At 50.2% G+C, this 20922-nt stretch overlaps 1 protein-coding gene and 1 long non-coding RNA gene across 6 annotated transcripts in view; one reads left to right on the forward strand and one right to left on the reverse strand.

Moving 5' to 3' along the window:
* Nucleotides 1–9737: 9737 nt before the first annotated feature.
* Nucleotides 9738–11193, forward strand: LOC129555939 (uncharacterized). The gene is made up of 3 exons (XR_008685854.2): nucleotides 9738–10121; nucleotides 10582–10720; nucleotides 11082–11193. It is a non-coding gene; the product is annotated as an uncharacterized LOC129555939 (long non-coding RNA).
* A 2043-nt stretch (nucleotides 11194–13236) lies between these two features.
* EBF3 (EBF transcription factor 3) overlaps nucleotides 13237–20922 on the reverse strand; it is a 119234-nt gene continuing 111548 nt past the window's right edge. The window contains exons 12-17 of one of the 5 annotated variants that reach the window (XM_055424391.2): nucleotides 20730–20795; nucleotides 19975–20152; nucleotides 18831–19019; nucleotides 18338–18427; nucleotides 17279–17391; nucleotides 13237–16198 (exon numbers count right to left, since the gene is read on the reverse strand). In XM_055424391.2, coding sequence (XP_055280366.1) covers nucleotides 16181–16198; nucleotides 17279–17391; nucleotides 18338–18427; nucleotides 18831–19019; nucleotides 19975–20152; nucleotides 20730–20795 — 654 coding nt within the window. In that variant the 3' untranslated portion in view covers nucleotides 13237–16180. Of the gene's footprint in view, nucleotides 16199–17278; nucleotides 17392–18337; nucleotides 18536–18830; nucleotides 19020–19974; nucleotides 20153–20729; nucleotides 20796–20922 lie in introns of all 5 variants that reach the window. The other 4 variants (XM_055424389.2, XM_055424388.2, XM_055424390.2 and 1 more) reach the window with 4 other exon arrangements.

The raw sequence follows: 20922 nt of genomic DNA on the forward strand, positions 1-20922 counted from the left end.
AATTTCCTTATTTTTATGACTGAATGGTTCCATTATTCCATTATATATTTATACTGGAATACTGTAATGAAATACTAGTATTCCATGATCTAGATATAGACCTATCTATCATATCTAATCCCTTGAATGTATTTGTCACTTCCACTGTATAATTGTAAGGGATTTGATTTAGATCATACCTGAATGGTCTAGTGGTTTTCCCTACTTTCTTCAATTTAAGTCTGAATTTTGAAAGAAAGAGTTCATGATCTGAGCCACAGTCAGCTCCTGGTCTTGTTTTTGCTGACTGTATAGAGCAACTCCATCTTTGGCTGCAAAGAATATAACCAATCTGATTTTGGTGTTGACCATCTGGTGATGTCCATGTGTAGAGTCTTCTCTTGTGTTGTTGGAAGAGGGTGTTTGCTATGATCAGTGCATTCTCTTGGCAAAACTCTGTTAGCCTTTGCCCTGCTTCGTTTTGTATTCCAAGGCCAAACTTCCCTGTTACTCCAGGTATCTCTTGACTTCCTACTTTTGCATTCCAGTCCCCTATGATGGAAAGGACATCTTTTTTAGGTGTTAGTTCTAGGAACTCTTGTAAGTCTTCAAAGAATCGTTCAGCTTCAGCTTCTTCAACATTACTGGTTGCAGCATAAACTTGGATTACTTACCTGAAGAACTGTGGACAGGGGTTTGTAACGTTGTACCAGAGGCCATGACAAAATCATCCCCAAGAAGAAGAAATGCAAAAAGGCAAAATGGCTGTCTGAAGAGGCCTTACAAATAGCTGAGAAAAGAAGAAACGCTAAAGGCAAAGGACAAAAGGAAAGCTATACCCATCTGAATGCAGAGTTCCAAAGAACAGAAAGAGAGATTAGAAAGCCTTCCTCAGGGATCAATGCAAGGAAAGAGAGGAAAACAACAGAATGGGGAAGACTAGGATCTCTTCAAGAAAATCAGAGATATCACGGGAACATTTCATGCTAAGATAGGGTTACATTGAACCTGTAGAAAGCTTTGCGTAGTATGAACATTTTAACAGTATTAAGTCTTCTAATTCATAAACAAAGGATATTTTCTTGTATATTTATGTCTTCTTCACTTTCTCTCATCAATAATTTTCAGGGTAGAACTCTTTCACCTCCTTGGTTTCATTTATGCCTATGTATTTTATTGATTTTGATGCTATTTTAAATGGGATTATTTGTTTGTTTTTCAGATAATCGTTAGTGTGCAGAAGTGCTGATTTTTGTTTGTTGATTTTGTATTCTACAATTTTCCAAATTTGTTGATTAGATATATCAGTTTTGGGGGTGGGGTCTTTAGGGTTTCCTATACACAAAGTCATGTCATCTGAAATAGTACATTTTTACTTCTTTTTTCCAATTCTGTTGCCTTTTTTCTTTTTCTTCCCTGACTGCTCTGACTAGGACTTCCAGAAATAGGTGTTTTCTTCTGTTTTGGTGACTGAGAGTATTTGGCAATACCTGTCCAAATTTAAGGGCTTCCCTTGTGGCTCAGCTGGTAAAGAATCCGCCTACAATTCAGGAGGCCTGGGTTCGATCCCTGGGTTGGGAAGGTCCCCTGGAGAAGGGAAAGGCTACCCACTCCAGTATTCTGGCCTGGAGAATTCCATGGACTGTATAATCCATTGGGTCACAAAAAGTCAGACACGACTGAGTGACTTTCACTTTCACATCCAAATTTAAAGTTCATTTTAAAAAATATACCAGTGGGGTTGCTGAGTGTTCAATCATAGTAGATACTGCCTAGAATGTGTGTCAGTTACACTCCCACCAGCAATGCGTGAGAGTATTATCTCTGATAACTATCTGATATTATCTGATATTATCACTGACACGAAGTATTATCTGCACGTTCATCGTTAGCCATTCTGGTGGAGGTATCCCTTTGTGGTTTAATTTTCAGATTTATGTTCATTTTCAGATTTATGTTCAGTGATGCCATCCAACCATTTCATCCTCTGCTGCCCCTTCTTCTCCTGCCTTTAATCTTGCCCAGCATCAGGGTCTTTTCCAAAGAATCAACTCTTCGCATCAGGTGGCCAAAGTATTGGAGTATCAGCTTCAGCATTAGTCCTTCAAGTGAATATTCAGGGTTGTTTTCCTTCAGGATTGACTGGTTGGATCTCCTTGCAGTCCAAGGGACTCTCAAGAGTGTTCACCAGCACCACAATTCAAAAGCATTAATTTTTCAGACCTCAGCTTTCTTTACGGTCCAATTCTCACATCCATATATGACCACTGGAAAAACCATAGCTTTGGCTAGATGGAACTTTGTCAGCAAAGTAATGTCTCTGCTTTTTAACATGCTGTCTAGGTTTTTCATAGCTTTTCTTCCAAGGAGCAAACGTATTTTAATCTGCAATGATTTTGGAGCCCTAGAAAATAAAATCTGTCACTACTTCCACTTTTTCCCCATCTGTTTGCCATGAAGTAATGGGACCAGATGCCATGATCTTAGTGTTTTGGATGTTGAGTTTTAAGCCAGCTTTTTCACTCTCCTCTTTCACCCTCATCAAGAGACTTCTCAGTTCCTCTTCACTTTCTACTATTAGAGTGGTGTCATCTGCATATCTGAGGTTATTGATATTTCTCCCGGCAATCTTGATTCCAGCTTTTGATTCATCCGGCACAGCATTTTGCATGATGTACTCTGCATAAAAGTTAAGAAGGCAAGGGGACAATATATAGCCTTGACATACTCCTTTCCCAATTTTGAACCAGTCTGTTGTTCCATGTCCAGTTCTAACTGTTGCTTCTTGACCCACATACAGTTTTCTCAGGAGACAGGTACGGTGGTCTGGTATTCCCATGTTGAAGAATTTTCCACAGTTTGTGATCCAGACAGTTAAAGGCTTAGTCAATGAAGCAGAAGTAGATGTTTCTCTGAAATTCCCTGCTTTCTCTCTGATCCAATGAGTGTTTCACATCTTTTTTACATTTATCAGCCATGTGAATATCTGGGTTTTTTGTGCATTGCCTTTTCAAGTCTTTTTCCATCTTTCTATTAAGTTATGTGCTTTTACTCAATGATATTCTTTATATTCTTGTATTATATTTTTGTCGATTGTGTTTCTTATAAATATCTTCTTGCACACTATGTCTTGCCTTTTTATTCTCAAAGGTATCATTTTGAAGAAAAGAATTTAAGTTTAGGTAGTGAAATTGATCAGTTTTTTAGTTTTATGGCTGAAGGTTTTGTGTCCTGTTCAGTATCTCTTTGCCCATCGCAACTTAAAGAGATTCTCCTGCGTTTTTAATCTAGGAGCACTGTAGCTTCATCGTCCACATTTAACTCGGCTCTCTGTAGGTGTGACTCCTGTGTGGTGTGAGGTCGGGGTCACCCGGACGACTCAGTGCCACATGCTGACCCGGCTTCACTCGTCACACGTGTGCTTCTGTTTCTGGACTTTTGGTCTGCCCTTGTGCCAGTCACATGGTAACATGATTAGTACCATTCTAAAGTAAACCCTGAGAGCTGGTGGACTTCCCTGGTGGTGAAGAATCTGTCTACAGTGTCCCTGGGATGGGATGATCCCCTGGAGGAGGGCATGGCAACCCACTCCAGTCTTCTTGCCTGGAGAATCCCATGGACAGAGGAGCCTGGCGGGCTACAGTCCACGGGGTCGGAAAGAGTCGGACACGACTGAGCGACTCACACTGGTAGCTGGTAGTCTAAGTCTCTTCAAGATTACCCTGATTGTCCTTGGCCCTCTGCGTGTCCATGTACGTTTTATAATCAGCTTGTTAGTTTCCGCAGAAGTAAACCTGCCGATATCTTCATCGTGTTTTGGGAGAATTTACCTCTTTCTCGTATAGTTTTTGTAAGACATGAATACGATATATCTATAATTATTTAGACCTTTTAATCTTTTCTCAATTATGTTTTGTGGTTTTCAGTTTACCAGGTTTAAACAACTTTTAAAAAATAATGTCTTTGAATTGTTTTCATTGAATACGCTTTGTTGCTATAGCGTTGTTTTCAGTAGCGAAGAGTAGGAAACTTATCAGCCCAGGGCTGGTTGAAGAGATGTCCTTTCATCTCTACTAAGTAGAGTTCTCTAAGCCCTCTGGAGGGAATGAGGTTGTTCCCCATGTATGGTCAGGGAAGACTATTGAGGAAATGTGATGCAAAGCAATAGAAAAATCATGACCCATGCTGCTTGTTTTTTTTCTTAAGCTATATGGAAATGTCTGTTTCGAAAGTCCTTAAAACAAGGTTTAAAAAGACTGACAGCCAATTGGTAAGAATGAGTCTGCTTTGCAAGAGCAGAGGTTTAGGCAGAGCTGGGATGAAGGAGGATTAACCCTGTCTTCCCCAATCCATGTTCATTGCTTTTATTTTTACAATAAGCCTGGATTACAAGAAAGCAAGAAAAATGGATTATTATCTGCTTAATGCCTGTTTCGTGTTGGCCCAGGACCTGGCCCACGGTGAGGCCTGCAAATTCTGGAGCCCAGTTGGGCCCAGGGAGGCTGTTGATCTAAGTCAGGAGTTCTTTTCTCCTTGTTCTGTTACTTTGAAAAGCGAATACTACAAACGAACACAAAACCTGTATGCTGTGGAGCAAAACTGTAGCACCTGACATGCCTCCCGAGAAGCCTGTGTGCAGGTCAAGAAATAACAGTTAGAACCAGACATGAAACAACAGACTGGTTCCATATTGGGAGAAGAGCACTTCAAGGCTCTATATTGTCATCCTGCTTATTTAACTTATATGCAGAGTACATGGCAAGCCACTCCAGTACTCGTGCCTAGAAAATCCCATGGATGGAGGAGCCTGGTGGGCTGCAGTCCGTGGGGTTGCTAAGGGTCGGACACGACTGATCGACTTCACTTTCACTTTTCTCTTTCACACATTGGAGAAGGAAATGGCAACCCACTCCAGTGTTCTTGCCTGGAGAATCCCAGGGACGGGGTAGCCTGGTGGGCTTCCGTCTATGGGGTCGCACAGAGTCAGACACAACTGAAGTGGCTTAGCAGCAGCAGCAGAGTACATCACATGAAATTCTGGGCTGGAGGAAGCACAAGCTGGAATCAAGATTGCAGGGAGAAATACCAATAACCTCAGATACGCAGATGACACCACCCTTAAGGCAGAAAGTGAAGAATAGGAACTAAAGAGTGTTTTGATTAAAGTGAAAGAGGAGAGAGGAAAAGCTGACTTAAAACTCAACATTTAAAAAACTTAGATCATGGCATCTGGTCCCATTATTTCATGTCAAATAGATGGGGAAACAATGGAAACACTGACAGACTTTTTTTTTGGGGGGGGGGATCCAAAATCACTGCAGGTGCTGATTGCAGCCGTGAAATTAAAAGACGCTTGCTCCCTGGAGGAAAAACTATGGCCAGCCTAGACAGCATGTCAAAAGAGACGCTACTTTGCCAACAAAGGTCCATCTAGTCAAAGCTGTGGTTTTTCCAGTAGTCATGGATGGATGTGAGAGCTGGACCATAAAGAAAGCTGAGCACCAAAGAATTGATTTTTTTGAACTGTGGTGTTGGAGAAGATGCTTGAGAGTCTTAGATTGCAGAGAGATCCAACCAGTCAGTTCTAAAGGAAATCAGTCCTGATATTCATTGAAAGAACTGATACTGAAGCTAAAGCTCCAATACTTTGGCCACCTGATGCGAAGAACTGACTCATTTGAAAACACCCTGATGCTGGGAAAGATTGAAGGCGAGAGGAGAAGGGGACGGCAGAGGATGAGATGGTTGGATGGCATCACCGACTCAATGGACATGAGTTTGAGCAAGGTCCAAGAGTTGGTGATGGACAGGGAGGCCTGGTGTGCTGCAGTCCATGGGGATGCAAAGAGTCGGACATGACTGAGTGACCGAAATGTTCTTTGTATATTCTGAATACAAGTCCCTGATCAGATATGTGATTTTCAAGTAGTTTCTCCCATTGGTTGTCTTTTTGCTTTCCTGAACACAGGCATTTTTAGTTTTGATGAAGTCCAGTGTATCTCTTCGACTCACGCTTTTGATCTCCCTTCTAAGATGTGCCACATCTATCGTGTCTTGTACAGTTGCCAAAGTGTCACACCCAGTGTCACATATGTCTTCTTCTCAGAGCTTTATAGTTTCAGCTCTCACATTCGGGCTTAATGTCTGTCTGCGGTGAGGCCAGAGTCCACTTTCATTCTGGCACCTTGCGGCTTTCCTGTTGACCATTTGTTGAAGAGACTGTTCTTTTTGCATTGAGTGGTCTTGGCACCCTTTGAAAATCAGTTGGCCATAGACATGTAGGGTCATTTCTGACTTTGTTCCGTTGCTCTGTATGTCTGTCCTGTGCCGGCACCGTGCTGCCTTTTTCTTTGTTTTTGGCTGTTCTGGGTCTCCGTAGCTGCACAGACTTTTCTCTAGTTGCGGTGAGTGGGGGCTACTCCCTGTTTGCAGCGTGCAGGCTTCTGACTGCAATGGCTTCTCTTGTGCTGGCGCTCAGGCTCCAGGGTGTGTGGGCTTCAGTAGCTGCGGCTCCTGGGCTCTGAGGCACGGGCTCAGGAGTCGTGGTGCACGGGCTTAGTTGCTCGAGGCATGTGGGATCTTCCCAGACCAGGAATCAAGCCCTGTCTCCTGCACTGGCAGGTGAATTCCTTATCACTGAGCCACCAGAGAAGCCTCCCCCCCACCATACTGTCTTGATTTCAGTTTTTTTGGAGTAAGTTTTGAAATAGGAAAGTGGGAATCCTCCAACATTGTCCTTTGGCAAGATGGTTGGCTGTTTTGGGTCCCATGTAATCAGTACCGTATGAACTTTAGGGTCCGCTGGCAGTTTCTACAAAGAAGCCAGCTGTATTCTGACAGGGACTGCGTTGAACCTGTAGATCAATCAGGGGGATTGTCATGTTAACAATATTGCCCAATCCATGGACATAGGACGGAGAAGGCAATGGCACCCCACTCTAGTACTCTTGCCTGGAAAATCCCATGGATGGAGGAGCCTGGTGGGCTACATAGAGGCCATGGGGTCACTGAGAGTCGGACATGACTGAGCAACTTCACTTTCACTTTTCACTTTCATGCATTGGAGAAGGAAATGGCAACCCACTCCAGTGTTCTTGCCTGGAGAATCCCAGGGACAGGGGAGCCTGGTGGGCAGCTGTCTATGGGGTCGCCCAGAGTTGGACATGACTGAAGCGACTTAGCAGCAGCAGCAGCAGCATGGACATAGGATGCTTTCCATTTGGGTTTTCTTTTAATTTATTTCAATGATAAAGATGTTTAATAAGTCTTTTTTAAGGCATCTTGGGCTTCCCTGGTGGCTCAGAGGTTAAAGCATCTGCCTCCAATGCGGGAGACCCGGGTTCGACCCCTGGGTCGGGAAGATCCCCTGGAGAAGGAAACGGTAACCCACTCCAGTATTCTTGCCTGGAGAATCCCATGGACGGAGAAGCCTGGTAGGCTACAGTCCACGGGGTCGCAAAGAGTCGGACACGACTGAGCGACGGAACGGAACGGAAGGCGAGTGCTCTGGGCAGCTGAGCTTTCCAGAGTGCTGGCTCTCCCAACTCCCTGTAGAGTACGAGGTCTCTGCCCTTCTGTGGAACTGATGCAGCCGAGGAGTAGGAACCCAAGGAGTCAGATGGGGAGGTTAGGAGTCAGTTTTGTTTTAACTTTTCAACGCCTGCCTTCAGGTCCCACTCTTACCACTCACCTGGACAGATGGCTTCTCATCACTCCATCTCATCGCCGCTTCCACGTGGAGGCCCATGCCCCTTCCGTTTGTCCCTGGAACTATTCCTCTCTCTCTCGCTGCTGTGGATTCATCATTTCTTAGGTCCCCAACCGTCCTTTCACATGTGTGAGGGGCACGTCACTCCATTTACCAGGCGTGGGTCCGCACACTCAGCACAGCTCTTTGCAAAGCCCAGCCTCCCGCACTGCACTGCAGTGTCACCTTGTTACAGATCGCACAACCACATGTGTGGGGTCGGCTTCTAACTTTTATTCCATTAGATTGTCTAGTTTCATTCTAACACTTTAATTACTATGACCTTATAAGACATTATTTGCATAGTGTATACTTTGGCCACCTCATGCGATGAGTTGACTCACTGGAAAAGAGTCTGATGCTAGGAGGGATTGGGGGTGGGAGGAGATGGGGATGACAGAGAATGAGATGGCTGGATGGCATCACCGACTCGATGGACATGAGTTTGAGTGGACGCCAGGAGTTGGTGATGGACAGGGAGGCCTGGCGTGCTGTGGTTCATGGGGTCGCAGAGAGTCGGACACGACTGAGCGACTGAACTGAACTAAACTGATGGACTAAATGTTTGTCCCCCCAGAATTCATTTGTTGAAGCCCTAACCCCCAGTGTGATGGTATTTGGAGTGGGGACTGAGATTACACCGAATCTCTAGATAATTTTCCTTATCCCTGAACAAGGAAATGGCAACCCACTCCAGTACTCTTGCCTGGAAGATTTCTTGGACAAAGGAGCCTGGTTGACTACAGTCCATGGGGTCACAAAGAGTTGGACATGACTGAACAACTTCACTTTCTTTCTTTCTTTCTAGATAATTTTAGGGAGAATTGGCATCTTTTCAGTATGTAGTTTTCCAATCCATGAATATGGTATTTTCATTTAATATTTTCAAAAATTTCTGTCAATGATCTTATGGTTTCCTGTGCTGTCATCTTCATAACTTTGACTTTCTTATTAGCTTTTGATACCTTTACAATATTGTAAACTGCATAATTTTTAAATTACATTAGCTACTTATCATTGTTATAGAAACATGATTGCTAGTTGACCTTGTGCTCATCAGTCTTGCTAAATTTCATTTATCAAAGTAAATATTTTGAAAGTTCTTTTGGATGTTTTATAATACTGATTTGAAAATAATGTTTTTCCCCTAATTTGGTCAGTAATTCTTTGGTTGCAAACAACAGAAGTTCCTCCAAGGAAGTTCAAGTCAAAGGGAAGTTGGTATCAGGCCCCACAGAATGCTGGGAAAGCTAGGGAGGGTGTCCCGCTGGGCTTGGTGGGGCCTCCGTCAGCCCCAGGGCCCTTGAACCTGCAGCCACAGGCTCCGCCCCGGTGCCCCTCCCCTACCCTGCGCTCCCGGCGGGGGGCCTGCTTCTGGTCCCCGCCCCCGTGTTGGCCTTGTTGTGCGTCCACATGGCTTTGCAGCTCCAGCACCCCTGCTCCTCTGGCCTCAGTGTCCAGGATGACCAGCTGGGCTCCAGACGGGGGCCCCTGCCTCCCCGGGACCCTGGGCAGCACACATTTCCTATGGGACCCTGCATGTCTGGCAGAAAACTTGGAAAACACGCGTGTCACATGCACACTTTTGCCTCCCAAATATGCCTGCTATTGCTGTAATTCTGATTTTTTCCACATATATGGTCTTTCCTTCTCGCTACATAGAAATTTACAAATTTGACTTGTTATATACACCACGTTATATGCTTGCTCAGCTTAATTTTATGTTTTAGTGTTTACCATTTCATTAAATATAGTTCAAAAACATGATCTTAATAGCTTAATAGAATATACAGTACTACATTATATGCCCACACCGTAATTCAACTAAGAATTCCTATTTTTAGATTTTTGGGTTCTTTCCAGTTTTGTTTTGTTTTTTTAATAAATACAGCAGTGAGCAATCTTGCACTTAAAATCTTGTCTTATCTCTGATAGTTTCCTTAGGATTGATTCCTAGACGTGGAATTAGTGGGTCAAAAGATATGACCATTGTCAGATTTCTTGATACAACGTCAGGTTTGTTTCTAGAAGGACTGTATTTGTTTATTTTTCTTTCCACAACTCTAAGACATCTTTTCTAATTTAATAGGTGAAAAAAAATTGATCTCACTATTTTAATGTGCTGTGCATTTTTAAGTGAAGTTGAATATATTTTCCAAACTTACTAATCACTTATTCCCATTGTGAGCTGACTGAATTTGCCCATTTTTCTCTGGAATGTCCATCTAGTCTTATTGATTTAAAAAAGTTCATTGTATATTGAGAATATAAACGCTTTGCTGCAGGACCCTTTCTCACTCCCCTGGTAGCTGCAGCCGCATGTCAGCCTGCTGGAAGGAGGCGGTGACGAGCTCGGTCCTTGGCAGCAGGAGCAAGAGTGACGCCCCACCGTCAGGTGAGTGGGCGGTGGTCCACGGCCGCTGTGAGCACAGCGGTGGGTGGGGGTGAGGGGCCCTGGGGTGCCCAGGCGTCCTGTGTCTCCAGCCGTGTGCGAGGACAGTGGGGAGCCCTGCTTTGGCGGTCTCCTGGGTGTGGAAGGCCCCAGGGCCTGAGCCTCTGCCCTCAGTTGTGGGTCATGAGCCAGTGACACTGGTCGTGCCCTGGGCCCCGGCTGACGCTGGCTGAATGGGCCGGTTTCCGTGTGACAGCCTGTCCAGATGACGGGCTGAGCCAGGCCCCCCAAGCCCCGGGGCGCATGTCCGTCTGATGCGGCCAGAAGGGAAGTGTGGTGGTTCTCACTCCATGCAGAGGCCCACACGCTCTTGTTAATCCTGAAGGTCTCTACAGCCTAAATCAGCGGAAAAAGGTGGGGGGAGGGTTTGGAGACTGGAGACACCTGGCCCTGGTCTTTCCAGCCTGGTGACCTTGGGCTGGTCACTGCCCTCTCTGGACTGCAGTGTTGTCACCTGAGAGAGCGGAATGAGATCCAGTGAGGAGCCTCGGCCACCGGCGGGAGCAGGGCCAGGCGGCCCTCGGCCCTCAGGAGCACACGTGGTGAGGCACAGCTCCCCTGGGTGAGGGGAGGCGGTCTCTGAGGAACTGGAGGCAAAAATGGAGCGGCGCCTACCTGGCCCCAGCCTCCGGCGCCCACGCAAAATCCCTGATGCCCAGGGGCGCCCTGCAGCCTCGGCCAGGTGCCCTTGATAACAGCAGTGGGGACGGAGGGGAGTGCGGCCTTGCCTCCCCCTCGAAAAACCTGGAGTCCTTCCGGCACCACGGGAGCTCCCCGGGAGGCCGTGTGTGGCAGCTGTGGACGGCTCCCTGGGGGAACCCCGCGCCCCCGGCAGGCTCTCCCTGGGAGTGAGCGGCCTGGGCCTGACTAGATGGCCTGGTGTATTTCCTCTCCACCCTCCAGTGTCAGGAAGCTCTTGGGTGCAGGGCCTACAGGCCATGGGGCTCCTCATGGGCTGGTCCAGAGCAGACACAGGGCCGGACAGGGACGGACCCGCACTCGCTGTGGCCCCAGGAGAACGCGGCCCTGTTGGCTGCCGTCAGAGGATCACGACTGCGTGAGTACCATACGTACAGGTTCCCTTAGGTCTTTCTCAGCACTGGAACCATGGAATGTTCAGAATGAGCCTGGAAACCACTGTGGCTTCCGCCCAGGACCATGGCCGTCCCTGGGTTGAGCCTCCACTGAGCAGATGGGCACCTGCTGCTGTTGGGGGTCCACCTTGGCCAGACCCGGGCGGCAGGGAGACTGGGCCCAATTCCACCTGGGTAGGAGCTGCTAACGCTGGTCTCCAGGCCCGGGGCCGACCCCGTGTGCCTGCGGCTCCCCAGCCCCGCATCAGCAGCCACTCCCTGTGAAATGCACGGCCCTGCACTGGGAATGACAAATGACCAAAAAATCAATTTGTAATCTGATTGGAGGTTTTTTATTTCCTCTGATGAGTTTAAATTTCATTAAAAGCAACCTTATTCCAACATAAAAGGAACCCTTGAAGGGTAAAGCGGGGATTGTCTCAGCGCGCCTAAAGCGGCCAGCCCTTTGTGTGATTTGCTCATCGCATTAATTGTGAGGGCCAGGCCTGGGGGCCCCCCCGCCGGTGTCCATTGGCAGCTGCGCGGTTATCAGGGCCTGGGATCGGCCGGGCAGGCCTGGAGCACAAGGACTCACATTCAAAACCTGCTCTTGGGCATATTGACACTCGAGTTATCAACAGCTCTTATTATCTGCCGGGCGGGAGCGCGCGGCTCATGGGGACAGAAGGAGCCACAGACCACCGCCACGGCCGCCCCCCCAGCATCCTCTTAATTGTGTGTATTCTCTGGAAAAAGTGATCATCGAAGCCTCTTGTCTTGATGAGAAATTGACATTTTCTGAGGACTGCTCGGGCGCCGAGCGGGGAGATAAGGCCCGAGTTGTTTTAGAGAGGGCGGGCGTTCCTTCCTTTCAGGACCCTCTTTATTGCTCCTGTTGACCCGCTTGATGAGTATGGATTTCATGAGGTCTTTTTCAGCATCTGAACTATAAAAGGTTCAGAATGACACCACCCCTTATAGACAAAAGATAACCTTGCCCTTTGAATATATCGATTCTTTATTAACTAGGCTGTTTAATGCAATGAAATGAGGCATTAGATTGAAGCCCATTTCAAGTGCTTTGAATAATCTTTAAAAGCTTGGAAGACCCTGGAAGGCGGCCTGACAATAATTGGCACACATTTGGAGAGAATGCAGCTCTCAATTCGGATTCAGAACACAAACATGAAGTAATTTCCCTCCCCCAGGTCACTGGACCCCAGCAGGCAGCTCCGGGAGGCGGCCCCTAGTCCACCCCTGAGCAGGCATCCCTGGCACCAGCTCAGAGCCAGGGGTTGATGTTGTCCCCAGCACGCAGTGGAGGGGCCGCCCACAGCCTGTGCCCCATGAGCCGCCTTCTTTGCTATCTCTTTAAGGCTGAAACAAGAATGCAGTCAAAGGAACCTGATTGTCACTGACAGGAGAAAAAAAAAAGGTATTCACAAGTTTCTTTATGTTTTGAATAATTGTTCCCTGTTTTGCTCGGTAGAACAAGTAATTAAGATGACATTTGTGAGTACTAATTTGGATCACACTTACGTGTATGTGTTGGAGAGCTGCAAGCCAAAACATGCAAAGCCAGCCTTTCATTGAGGAGAAAATGAAAAATGCAGAATGAGATGGAGCCGGGGCACCCAGGACGCACAGGAGCTAAACAGGGCTGCAAAAATCAGAACTCCGGTGCTGACGCACGTCTCATCACCTCCCGCACCTTTGGCTGCCCCTGTGTGCAACCTGGCGGCAGGGTGGTGCACCGGGTCTGCACACCTTGGCCTGGGCCTGGCCTTGATGCCGAGCCCCTCGGTCAGGGCTCAGGGTGCCCTGGGGTCTGCCCGCAGCACCTCAAGCTGGACCTTGCCCGGCCTAACGACAGGGACAGAGGAGCTCGTGTCCCGAGTGGCCAGAGCCCTGGCTCTCCATCGCTAGGCCTCCAGGTCAGGAGCAGGGGCTGAGGTCGGAGGGCTTGGGCCGGGGGCAGGGGTGACCGAGCCCCTGCGAGCCTTGAGGCTGTCTATGGGTCACCATGGCCCTGGGTTCCACCCAGTCATGCTCAGATGTTCCAGAGGGCATGAGGCCTGCAGACTGCCGGCCCCAGGACCAGCGCCATCTGCACCCCTGCAGGAACCTCTCCGTGCAGCTCGGATGAGCGTCTGAGGGCAGATAGCCTTGGAGAAGGCACCTGTAGGAACTGGTCTCATCTTGGCCGAGAGCGCTCTGAAATCCAGGGCACGCAAAGGACCCCCCAACCCAATGTCAGCGCTGTGTGTTGAGCCAGCCGTTCTAACAATCAAAACAGATCGAGTTACCCAAAGTGAAATTCACAGACAAGAAATACTTTAATTAAATATCATGTAAAATGAACATTTTTATACAGTTAAATATCTGAAAAAAAATGTACAGATAAAACAATCTTATTGTAGGGTCTTCAACAGTAAAATCTACCATTTAGTGGAGTGCTCGGTTTTGAGACAGTGACGCCGTGAGGGCGACTAGGTACTCTAAGACCCAAACCAAGTGCGGGGTGAGGAGACTCACAAATGTCCCTAATGGGCACACGAGCTCGTTTTTAGGTCAAACACATACAAAATGAAACGGAGGCAAGTGAGTTCCAAAGTGACTCCTCAGGCCGGTCACAGGGCCAGAGTGTGACCGCTGGCCTCCGGGATGTTCCGATTCTTCCATTTAGTCCCTCAAATGAACACTTTTAAGTCTGGCATGGTTTTGTTTTGGTCTTTCTCAAGAGAATTTTAAGAAGTCCCTCCTTTTTGTTTTAGATTTGATTTCTGCTGCAAAGTGTGGGCTGTGCTGTGTCCGCAAAGGGAAACGAAAACGACCCTCCTAGTCTCACCGTGGGTTTGGCACTAACAGGAACAGTGTCGGAAGGAGGGCACTCCAGTTCAGAAAAGCGCGGACAGTGGCTGTTGGGGTCTGACCATAGGAAAGGTACTGCTAAAAGGGAATTCCGGACAAGGGGTGGCTGTGGGTCCCCTGGGGCCTCTGAGTCTGGGGTAGGCTCAGGAGGACGCAGGACACAGCAGACCCAGATGCAGAGGGCAGTGACACGGGCTCGTGGGGCTTGTGCTTGCGTGTGTGTGCTTGCGTGTGTGCTTGTGTGTGTGTGTCACCATAAATCTCCAAATGAAATCTCGATCAACAGTTGTGGTGTAAGCCTGTGATAAGATAGCACAGAGGTTCTTTAAAGAAGTCCACTTTTAAGGCATCGGAGAAGTTAATGTGGCAAACATTTTAATTAAAACATCAGAAGTAGATTTTATTTTAAACTTTAGGCCTCTGAATTTTTCCAGTAAACACGGTTCAGCTATGTGGCAAAGTCATGGGTGGCAGCTAAGATGACTTTTTACATTCTACAAAAAAAAACGATGATGAAAGAAGGACGCCGCCCCGAACGGTGTCACCTCCTTGTGGCCGTTCCACATGCACGGGATCTACTGGGACTTGTCACAGCCGGGTGGCACCATTTATGTTTTGACTATACAACGAACTTTTTTTTTTTTTCTTCAAAAGTATTTGTTCAGATAACTTAAAAATAATATAAAAATAAACAATGAATTTGACTTTTCCTCAAAATTAAAAAAAAAAAGGACGGAAAGTCTAAACAATAGCAAATTCTGGAAGTACAAATGAAATGCAAGGACGCTGGTTCACTGAACAGAACGAATCAGACAGACAGTTCTTGGCTGAATGCTCTTCCAGCATCACACACCAGGCCGTGGTCGAAACCAACACAGACAAGGAAACGGAACCGAAAACGGCAGGAAAAGCAATGTACAAAATCTGGAAGATAAATACAATATTTATAATTGATATGTTACAAAATAAAGTCCCTCAGCAACAGCGCGTGTTCATGGAAAAGTAAGAGTTGAATGGAGACCATTCTATTCCTTACAAGACACATAAGGAATAAAACTTGTTTGTTTTTTCTCTAAATATTTAAGTGGATCTGAAAAAAATTCAAGACAAGTGTATAAATATTTAGCTACAACTTTGGCAAAATCACAAAAGTCTACAATTTTATAACCACATACAAAACACATCAGGGAAGAAGGATCTAGAAGTCAAAAGGACAACTTCTGGTACAAGAAACATGGACCTCACAGTAGCCTAAGAATGCAATAGTATACAGTGCTAGCAAAAGTTGAAAAAAATGTCGCAGATCACACTTGCTTAACAGGAAGCTCTAGCAGTGGGGAATATTTTAACCAACAGACAGTAGCATTTTTTTTTTTCTCTGTCAGTGTGCTTGTTGAAGGCAAGAGAATTCAATATCAAAGTTACAATTTCTAACTACAATAAGTTACAAAGTTTCATTTCATTAAGATGAAGTTAAGCAATGATAAACCCTCCCTCCCCGCCCTGCCACCCCAGTTCTCCTAACCGTATAGTCTCCCTTTCTTCCAGTTTGATGGCTCAGACCTCCTTGGCCCCCTTTTGTCACCACAAAAAAATATTTCACATTATAGAGATACACAACCATTGTGAGTCTAAGTATGAGCACAGAAAAATGTCTGGCGGCGTTTTCATCAGTGTTCCATGATCATCAAAATGGTGCATTCACAAAGTTTCTCCCAACACATAGCAAGTACTAGACACAGCCAAGACCGAGTCAGAAACTTTATACAAAATAGGCGTCGCTTTGTTTTCCTTGCTCTTCAGGACTGAGAAATGTGAAAATATGAGAAAAGTTCGGTCAATAAAATGGAATCGTTCATGAAGGAGTAGGTTGTTTGCAGGTTGATTCTTAATAGTTTAAATAAAATCTTTAAACAAAGTCTCTTGTAGCATTTCGGCCGCTGCTGACGCACTGGAGACACCGTCCCGTCAGCACCTCGTGTGTCCTGACGTGTCCCCTGAAGTCTGTCCTTGGACGCTGCTTGGCGGCAGGTAACAGCGCCCCTCACATGGGCGGGACTACCAGCCCAGACATAGCTGCAAGAGAGAGGGGGCAGGTCAGGGGCGCCCCTCACCAGGTGCGGGGGCCTCCCTGGGCTTCGGTCAACGGGACGGTGGCTCTGCACGGCCCTCCACTAACCAGCCGTGGGCTCGGTTAAGGGCACCTACTTCACAGGGTGGGGGTGCACGTGGGGACAGACCCCCCCCAGGCTCCTCTCCTCAAAGACCTCGCATGGCAAAGGGAAAGGCTTCTGGCCTTCTGCGTGCGAAGGGGCCGCCGCCCACACACCTCGGTGGCTGGCTTCTGGCAGACAGAGGCCCGGGCCCCCCGAGGCCACCTCTGTCAACAGAGGCGCGCCAACCCGGCCACTCCTGTGACGCCAGCCACGGCCGGATCTCGGGCCGGGGGGCACCCGGGCCCTGCTCTCACTCCCTGCATGGACTGGGCATGCCTCGGGCTCCCCTCTGCTCTCAGCCCCTGCCCTGGACCTGCTGCTGACCGCTCTGTATCGTAATGGTGAGTCGCGGGCCGGCCAAGGTCAAAGCCACCACAGCCCACCTGGTTTGTAATCGCGGGCCCCAGGGCCCTGACAAGACAGAAGTCACAGCTCCGTGTGTAGGGAGCGTGTCCTTTCTCTTCTTGGAACAGAGAGAGAACTTGTGCTGAGATGCCAAGTGCAAGGATGCTTCCCAATGAACTCCTGGTGCAAAGGTAATTTAAAACCTTTTAACTTTAGTGTTGTTTAATTTTGGTCAAGAGTGATTATTCTCATTAATTTATGTATCACATATTAATACATTTGGTTCATGTAGTGATGGGAGCTTCAATTTCTCAGTTCATTAATTTCAACAATATTAATTTATCTCCGACTCACCGTTACAACTTTATGGTTTGGAAGGCCCATGTGTGTACACACGGCTCACGCGGGGCCACCTGTCAGTGGGCCCTGGCGCCACGTGGACGGCGGGCAGGGCCGCGCACCCGGCCACCTGCCCCTTCGCCCCGTGCTCTGCGGACCGCGGCTGGCTCACAGGCCAGTCGGCGGCCCTCTGGGGCTGGGCGACCCTCTCACGCTAACAGGTGTATTGCAGACAATTATTTCAAATCACGGATACCTTTCCAGTTCCTTTTTTGAGCATTAGTTCATCAAAGTGAAATATGCCACCGACTTCACAAAAGGGCCAGTTTGTCTTCTCCACGGTAGCGTCCTCAGCACCCAGCAGAGAGCCTGGCACATAGTAGGCGCTCAGTAAATACTGGTTGAATGGGTTCAGTTTTTTTTTTAAAGGAGTAACTGGATTTGGTTTTCACCGGGAGGAGCATATACCAAAGGAGGTGTCTGAAAGAGGCCAGATGGTGGCCACTCAATCTCGGGGCCTGTGGGCCTCGGTCACTCACCAGGAGCCGCGTGCAAGCTCACGAGGCCTGGGGGCCCGCACACGGCCCCACCTGCCACTGCCCAGAGGTCCCCGGCACTGGGGAGGCACTGCGTGGCCCCATCTGTGGGCAACCGTGCCAGGCGGGGCCTCCCATGGCCCTCGGGCGGGCCCTGCTCCCTCTGGAGTCTTTGAGAGCAGTCGCCTGGAGAGACCAACTCCTGTCCAGCGCTGGCTCAGGCACAGCCCCGGGTCTCCAAGGACGGCATGGCCTCGGGGGCCCCGCAGTCCGTTAGACCGGGCTGAGAATTGAGGCTCGGGACCATGCGGGCAGGCCCAGGTCAGGCAGGGGCTGCAGGCGGCACTGCGGCCCGCCACCCAGGCCTGAGGCTGTCCCGCGGACAAGGGGGGCTGCCGGCTCAGCAGGGCAGAACGTGGGCCCTGCGGCTTTGGCCTGTTTGCTTTCCCTGTGGTTTTTTCCGCTCCCTGCAGGCATGGGCTGCTTTTACCACGAGGACACGGAATTCGTCTCAGAAGGGTGGGGAAATGGGTTTTATCAACCAAGAGAAAGCCTCTGCTTGTGAGGGCTGATCAAGCGGGGGTCACTCCTAGGCACACCCAGTGGGGGTGGGGGGCTGTGTTGCCTGGTGGGGACAAAGAGCATGCAATGGCCAGGGCTGCCCTGCCAGGGGCCCCAGGCGGGCCGGGGGGCAGGCCAGAGCTCCCGCCCCCAGGGAAAGACCCGCAGGGCCCCAGGGGCCGCCCAGGCCGCGGCGTGGGGCCAGCGTGCGCCCTCACCTTGCAGTCCGTTCCCATTGGCGCTGGTGCAGGAAGGAGGAGGGGAGGCTTGGGGCCGGACCACGGGCGCGAAGGCGCTCTTTTGTTTCACTGCAGAGATGACATTGGCAGGTGAGAATGAGAAAATGCCGTGTGAGCCGCTACAGTTTGAAGGGAGGGCGACCGAAGAGGCGGCCACGGTGGGGCTGGACGGTACTACTGCAACAAAGCAGACATGTCAGCGCGACGCGGCCGCGGCGGCCCCGGGGCCCCGGCCACCGCTGCGCGGGCTCTGCGCTCCAGCTGGGCCGCCCCGGGCCGGTGCCGATGCAGTTTGGTTTCGCCGCGTGACCGCGCGGGGCCCGCGTCCGGCGGCCACGCGGACGCCCAGCCTCCAGAGCCACCCTTCCTTCTGTTCCAGCAGCTCACACCACAGAACACCCAAGCAACGCACACACGTGACTGCAGCGCATATGAATCTGTGTGATGACGTGTGACAAAAACAGACACTTACTGCCGTAGGGAGAGTTAGCGGAGGAGCCATTAAGAAATCCAGGCGAGCCCGGGACCCCTAGATTGGCCATGGCGCCACTTCCGTATCCATTCATGCTAGTGCTGACCGTGCTGTAATTGGACTGCTGGGGGGTACTGCTCGGCGCGTATCCTCGCGGGGACACGCTGCTCGTGTTGCGACTGTAGCCGACTGTTGGACCCCCCCCCCCGGCCAAAAACAACGTTATTATCAGGGAGAGACACTGGGCGGGGGGGCGTTCCCCGCAAACCTCCATCGCCGACCAACCACTACAAAACGACCGTGCGCGTTCCTCCAGCCCCAGCGCCTCGCGGCAGCTCTGACAACCTTCTCCACGCCAAGCCCTGCCTGAGCATCCTGGCCCCGGCCCGTCTCCAGTGACCTCAACAGCCAGCCTGCACACGCTGCCATCTAACAACAGTTGGTTGCTTTCTCCTCTCTTTAGGAGCGATTAACCACAGCGAGCTTCCTGGGCTGCATTCCACCCCACGCTAGGTGAACTTCCGGCCTACGACACGGCTGACAAGGAGAGCTTATGTGTGGCTGAAACTCCCCAGGAAAGGCCGTTTTGGGGTCTCTGTGGCTACAGTTGCTATTTCTGTCAGCGTGGGGGGTGGCGAGCCTCACTCCCATCTCAGGCAGGAGGGGCCCATCACAGCCCTCCAGGATGAGGGTGAGTGAGGGCCAGGCAGCTGATTGAGAAGTCTTTTCTGACACAACAGCCTCTGCAGAGTTTAGAGAGGCCGCAAACAGATACGGTGCAGGCGAGGAACGGGCGCTTCGCTCCACAAACTCCTTCCAAGCTCAGGAACCAATCCCCGCACCGTGCAATGCATCCAGGCAGGGTGCCCGGCTCCCTGTGTCACAGCCATCCTACGACTCCTCCCAGCCCTCCCAGGGAAGCAGAGCCGCTTAAGGATCGACCCCAGGAGATGTCTAGCAAAGCCCGGCCAGCTGTGTGGCAGTAGCTGCTGCCTCAGTTTCTGACTTCTCTGAGCAGCCCCTGCTGGGGGCCTCTCTGAACGGAGCTGCAGAGCCCGGGGCGCTGCCCCCAACCCCGCCAGCCTCCGGGCACCGGTGGGCGCCCCATCTAGGCGTCCAGGGAAGGGGGCCCCACGTGGCGTACCTTGGTCGTTGGCTTGTGACGTCTCTGAGACGTTGACCGCTAGCTGGCTGCTGAAGGAGTTCACGCCCATCATGCCCGTGTGTGCGGGGGTGTTGCCCAGGGTGGGGATCTGGTTGTGGTTGCGAGGGACGCTGTACAACGCCTCAGCAATGTCAGCCGCCCGCTTCAGGATGATCTCCTGGGGCAGGAGGGACCCGTCACGGCCAGGCCAGGCCGCCCTCTGCCCCCACCCCGGGGAGCACAGTCCCAGCCCCTCCACCGGGCCTTACTGGGCAACCAGCGGAAGCGTCCCAACATCCCTCGGTCCAGAATGGGACAAAAGGGAATGACTTAACAGGAAAGAACCTCCCTCAGAAGAACGGCTGAATACCCCGTCCATCCCGTTTCTGCTCTCAGAGCCCAAAGGCCCCCAGGCGCGCACCGGGCCGGGCAGCATGAAAGGCCCTGGATTCAGGGTCAGAGAAACAAGTCCACACCCAGAGAGACTGGCCCCAGTCCGCCCCCCAGAGTCTACTGGACTGCGAGGCGGGTTTTCCTGGAACAAGCCCTCCTGCCTCTGGTTCCCGGCACTGACTGGTCATTTCCTATCTGAGCGCTCGGTGTGAGGATCCGAATGGGTAGAGGCCCCCCAGCCCCATCAGATTCTTGAGAGGACGCCTGTGCCCAGGAAGCCCACGCCAGACCCAAGCCAGCTGGGCTTCCAAGGTCAAGGGCACCCCGGGGCAGCTGGCGGTGGGTGAAGCTCTCCCACCTACCTGGTTGTTGTGGGGCATCCCGTACAAGGCTTCCACGAGGTCGGCCGCCCTCTTGAGCAACACTTCCTGGAGGAAAAGCAGAAGGGCTTTCACGGAAGGAACCACAGCTGTGAGCTCAGTCACATCTGCGGCGAGGACAGCCCAGGACTCACCCAGGCCCTCCTGCCCAGCCCCGTGGGCGGCAAGCGTGTCT

This window comes from Moschus berezovskii, chromosome 12, assembly GCF_049115385.1.
Source record: "Moschus berezovskii isolate FMDL1 chromosome 12, NW_MosBer_1.0, whole genome shotgun sequence".
Taxonomy (NCBI): domain Eukaryota; kingdom Metazoa; phylum Chordata; class Mammalia; order Artiodactyla; family Moschidae; genus Moschus; species Moschus berezovskii.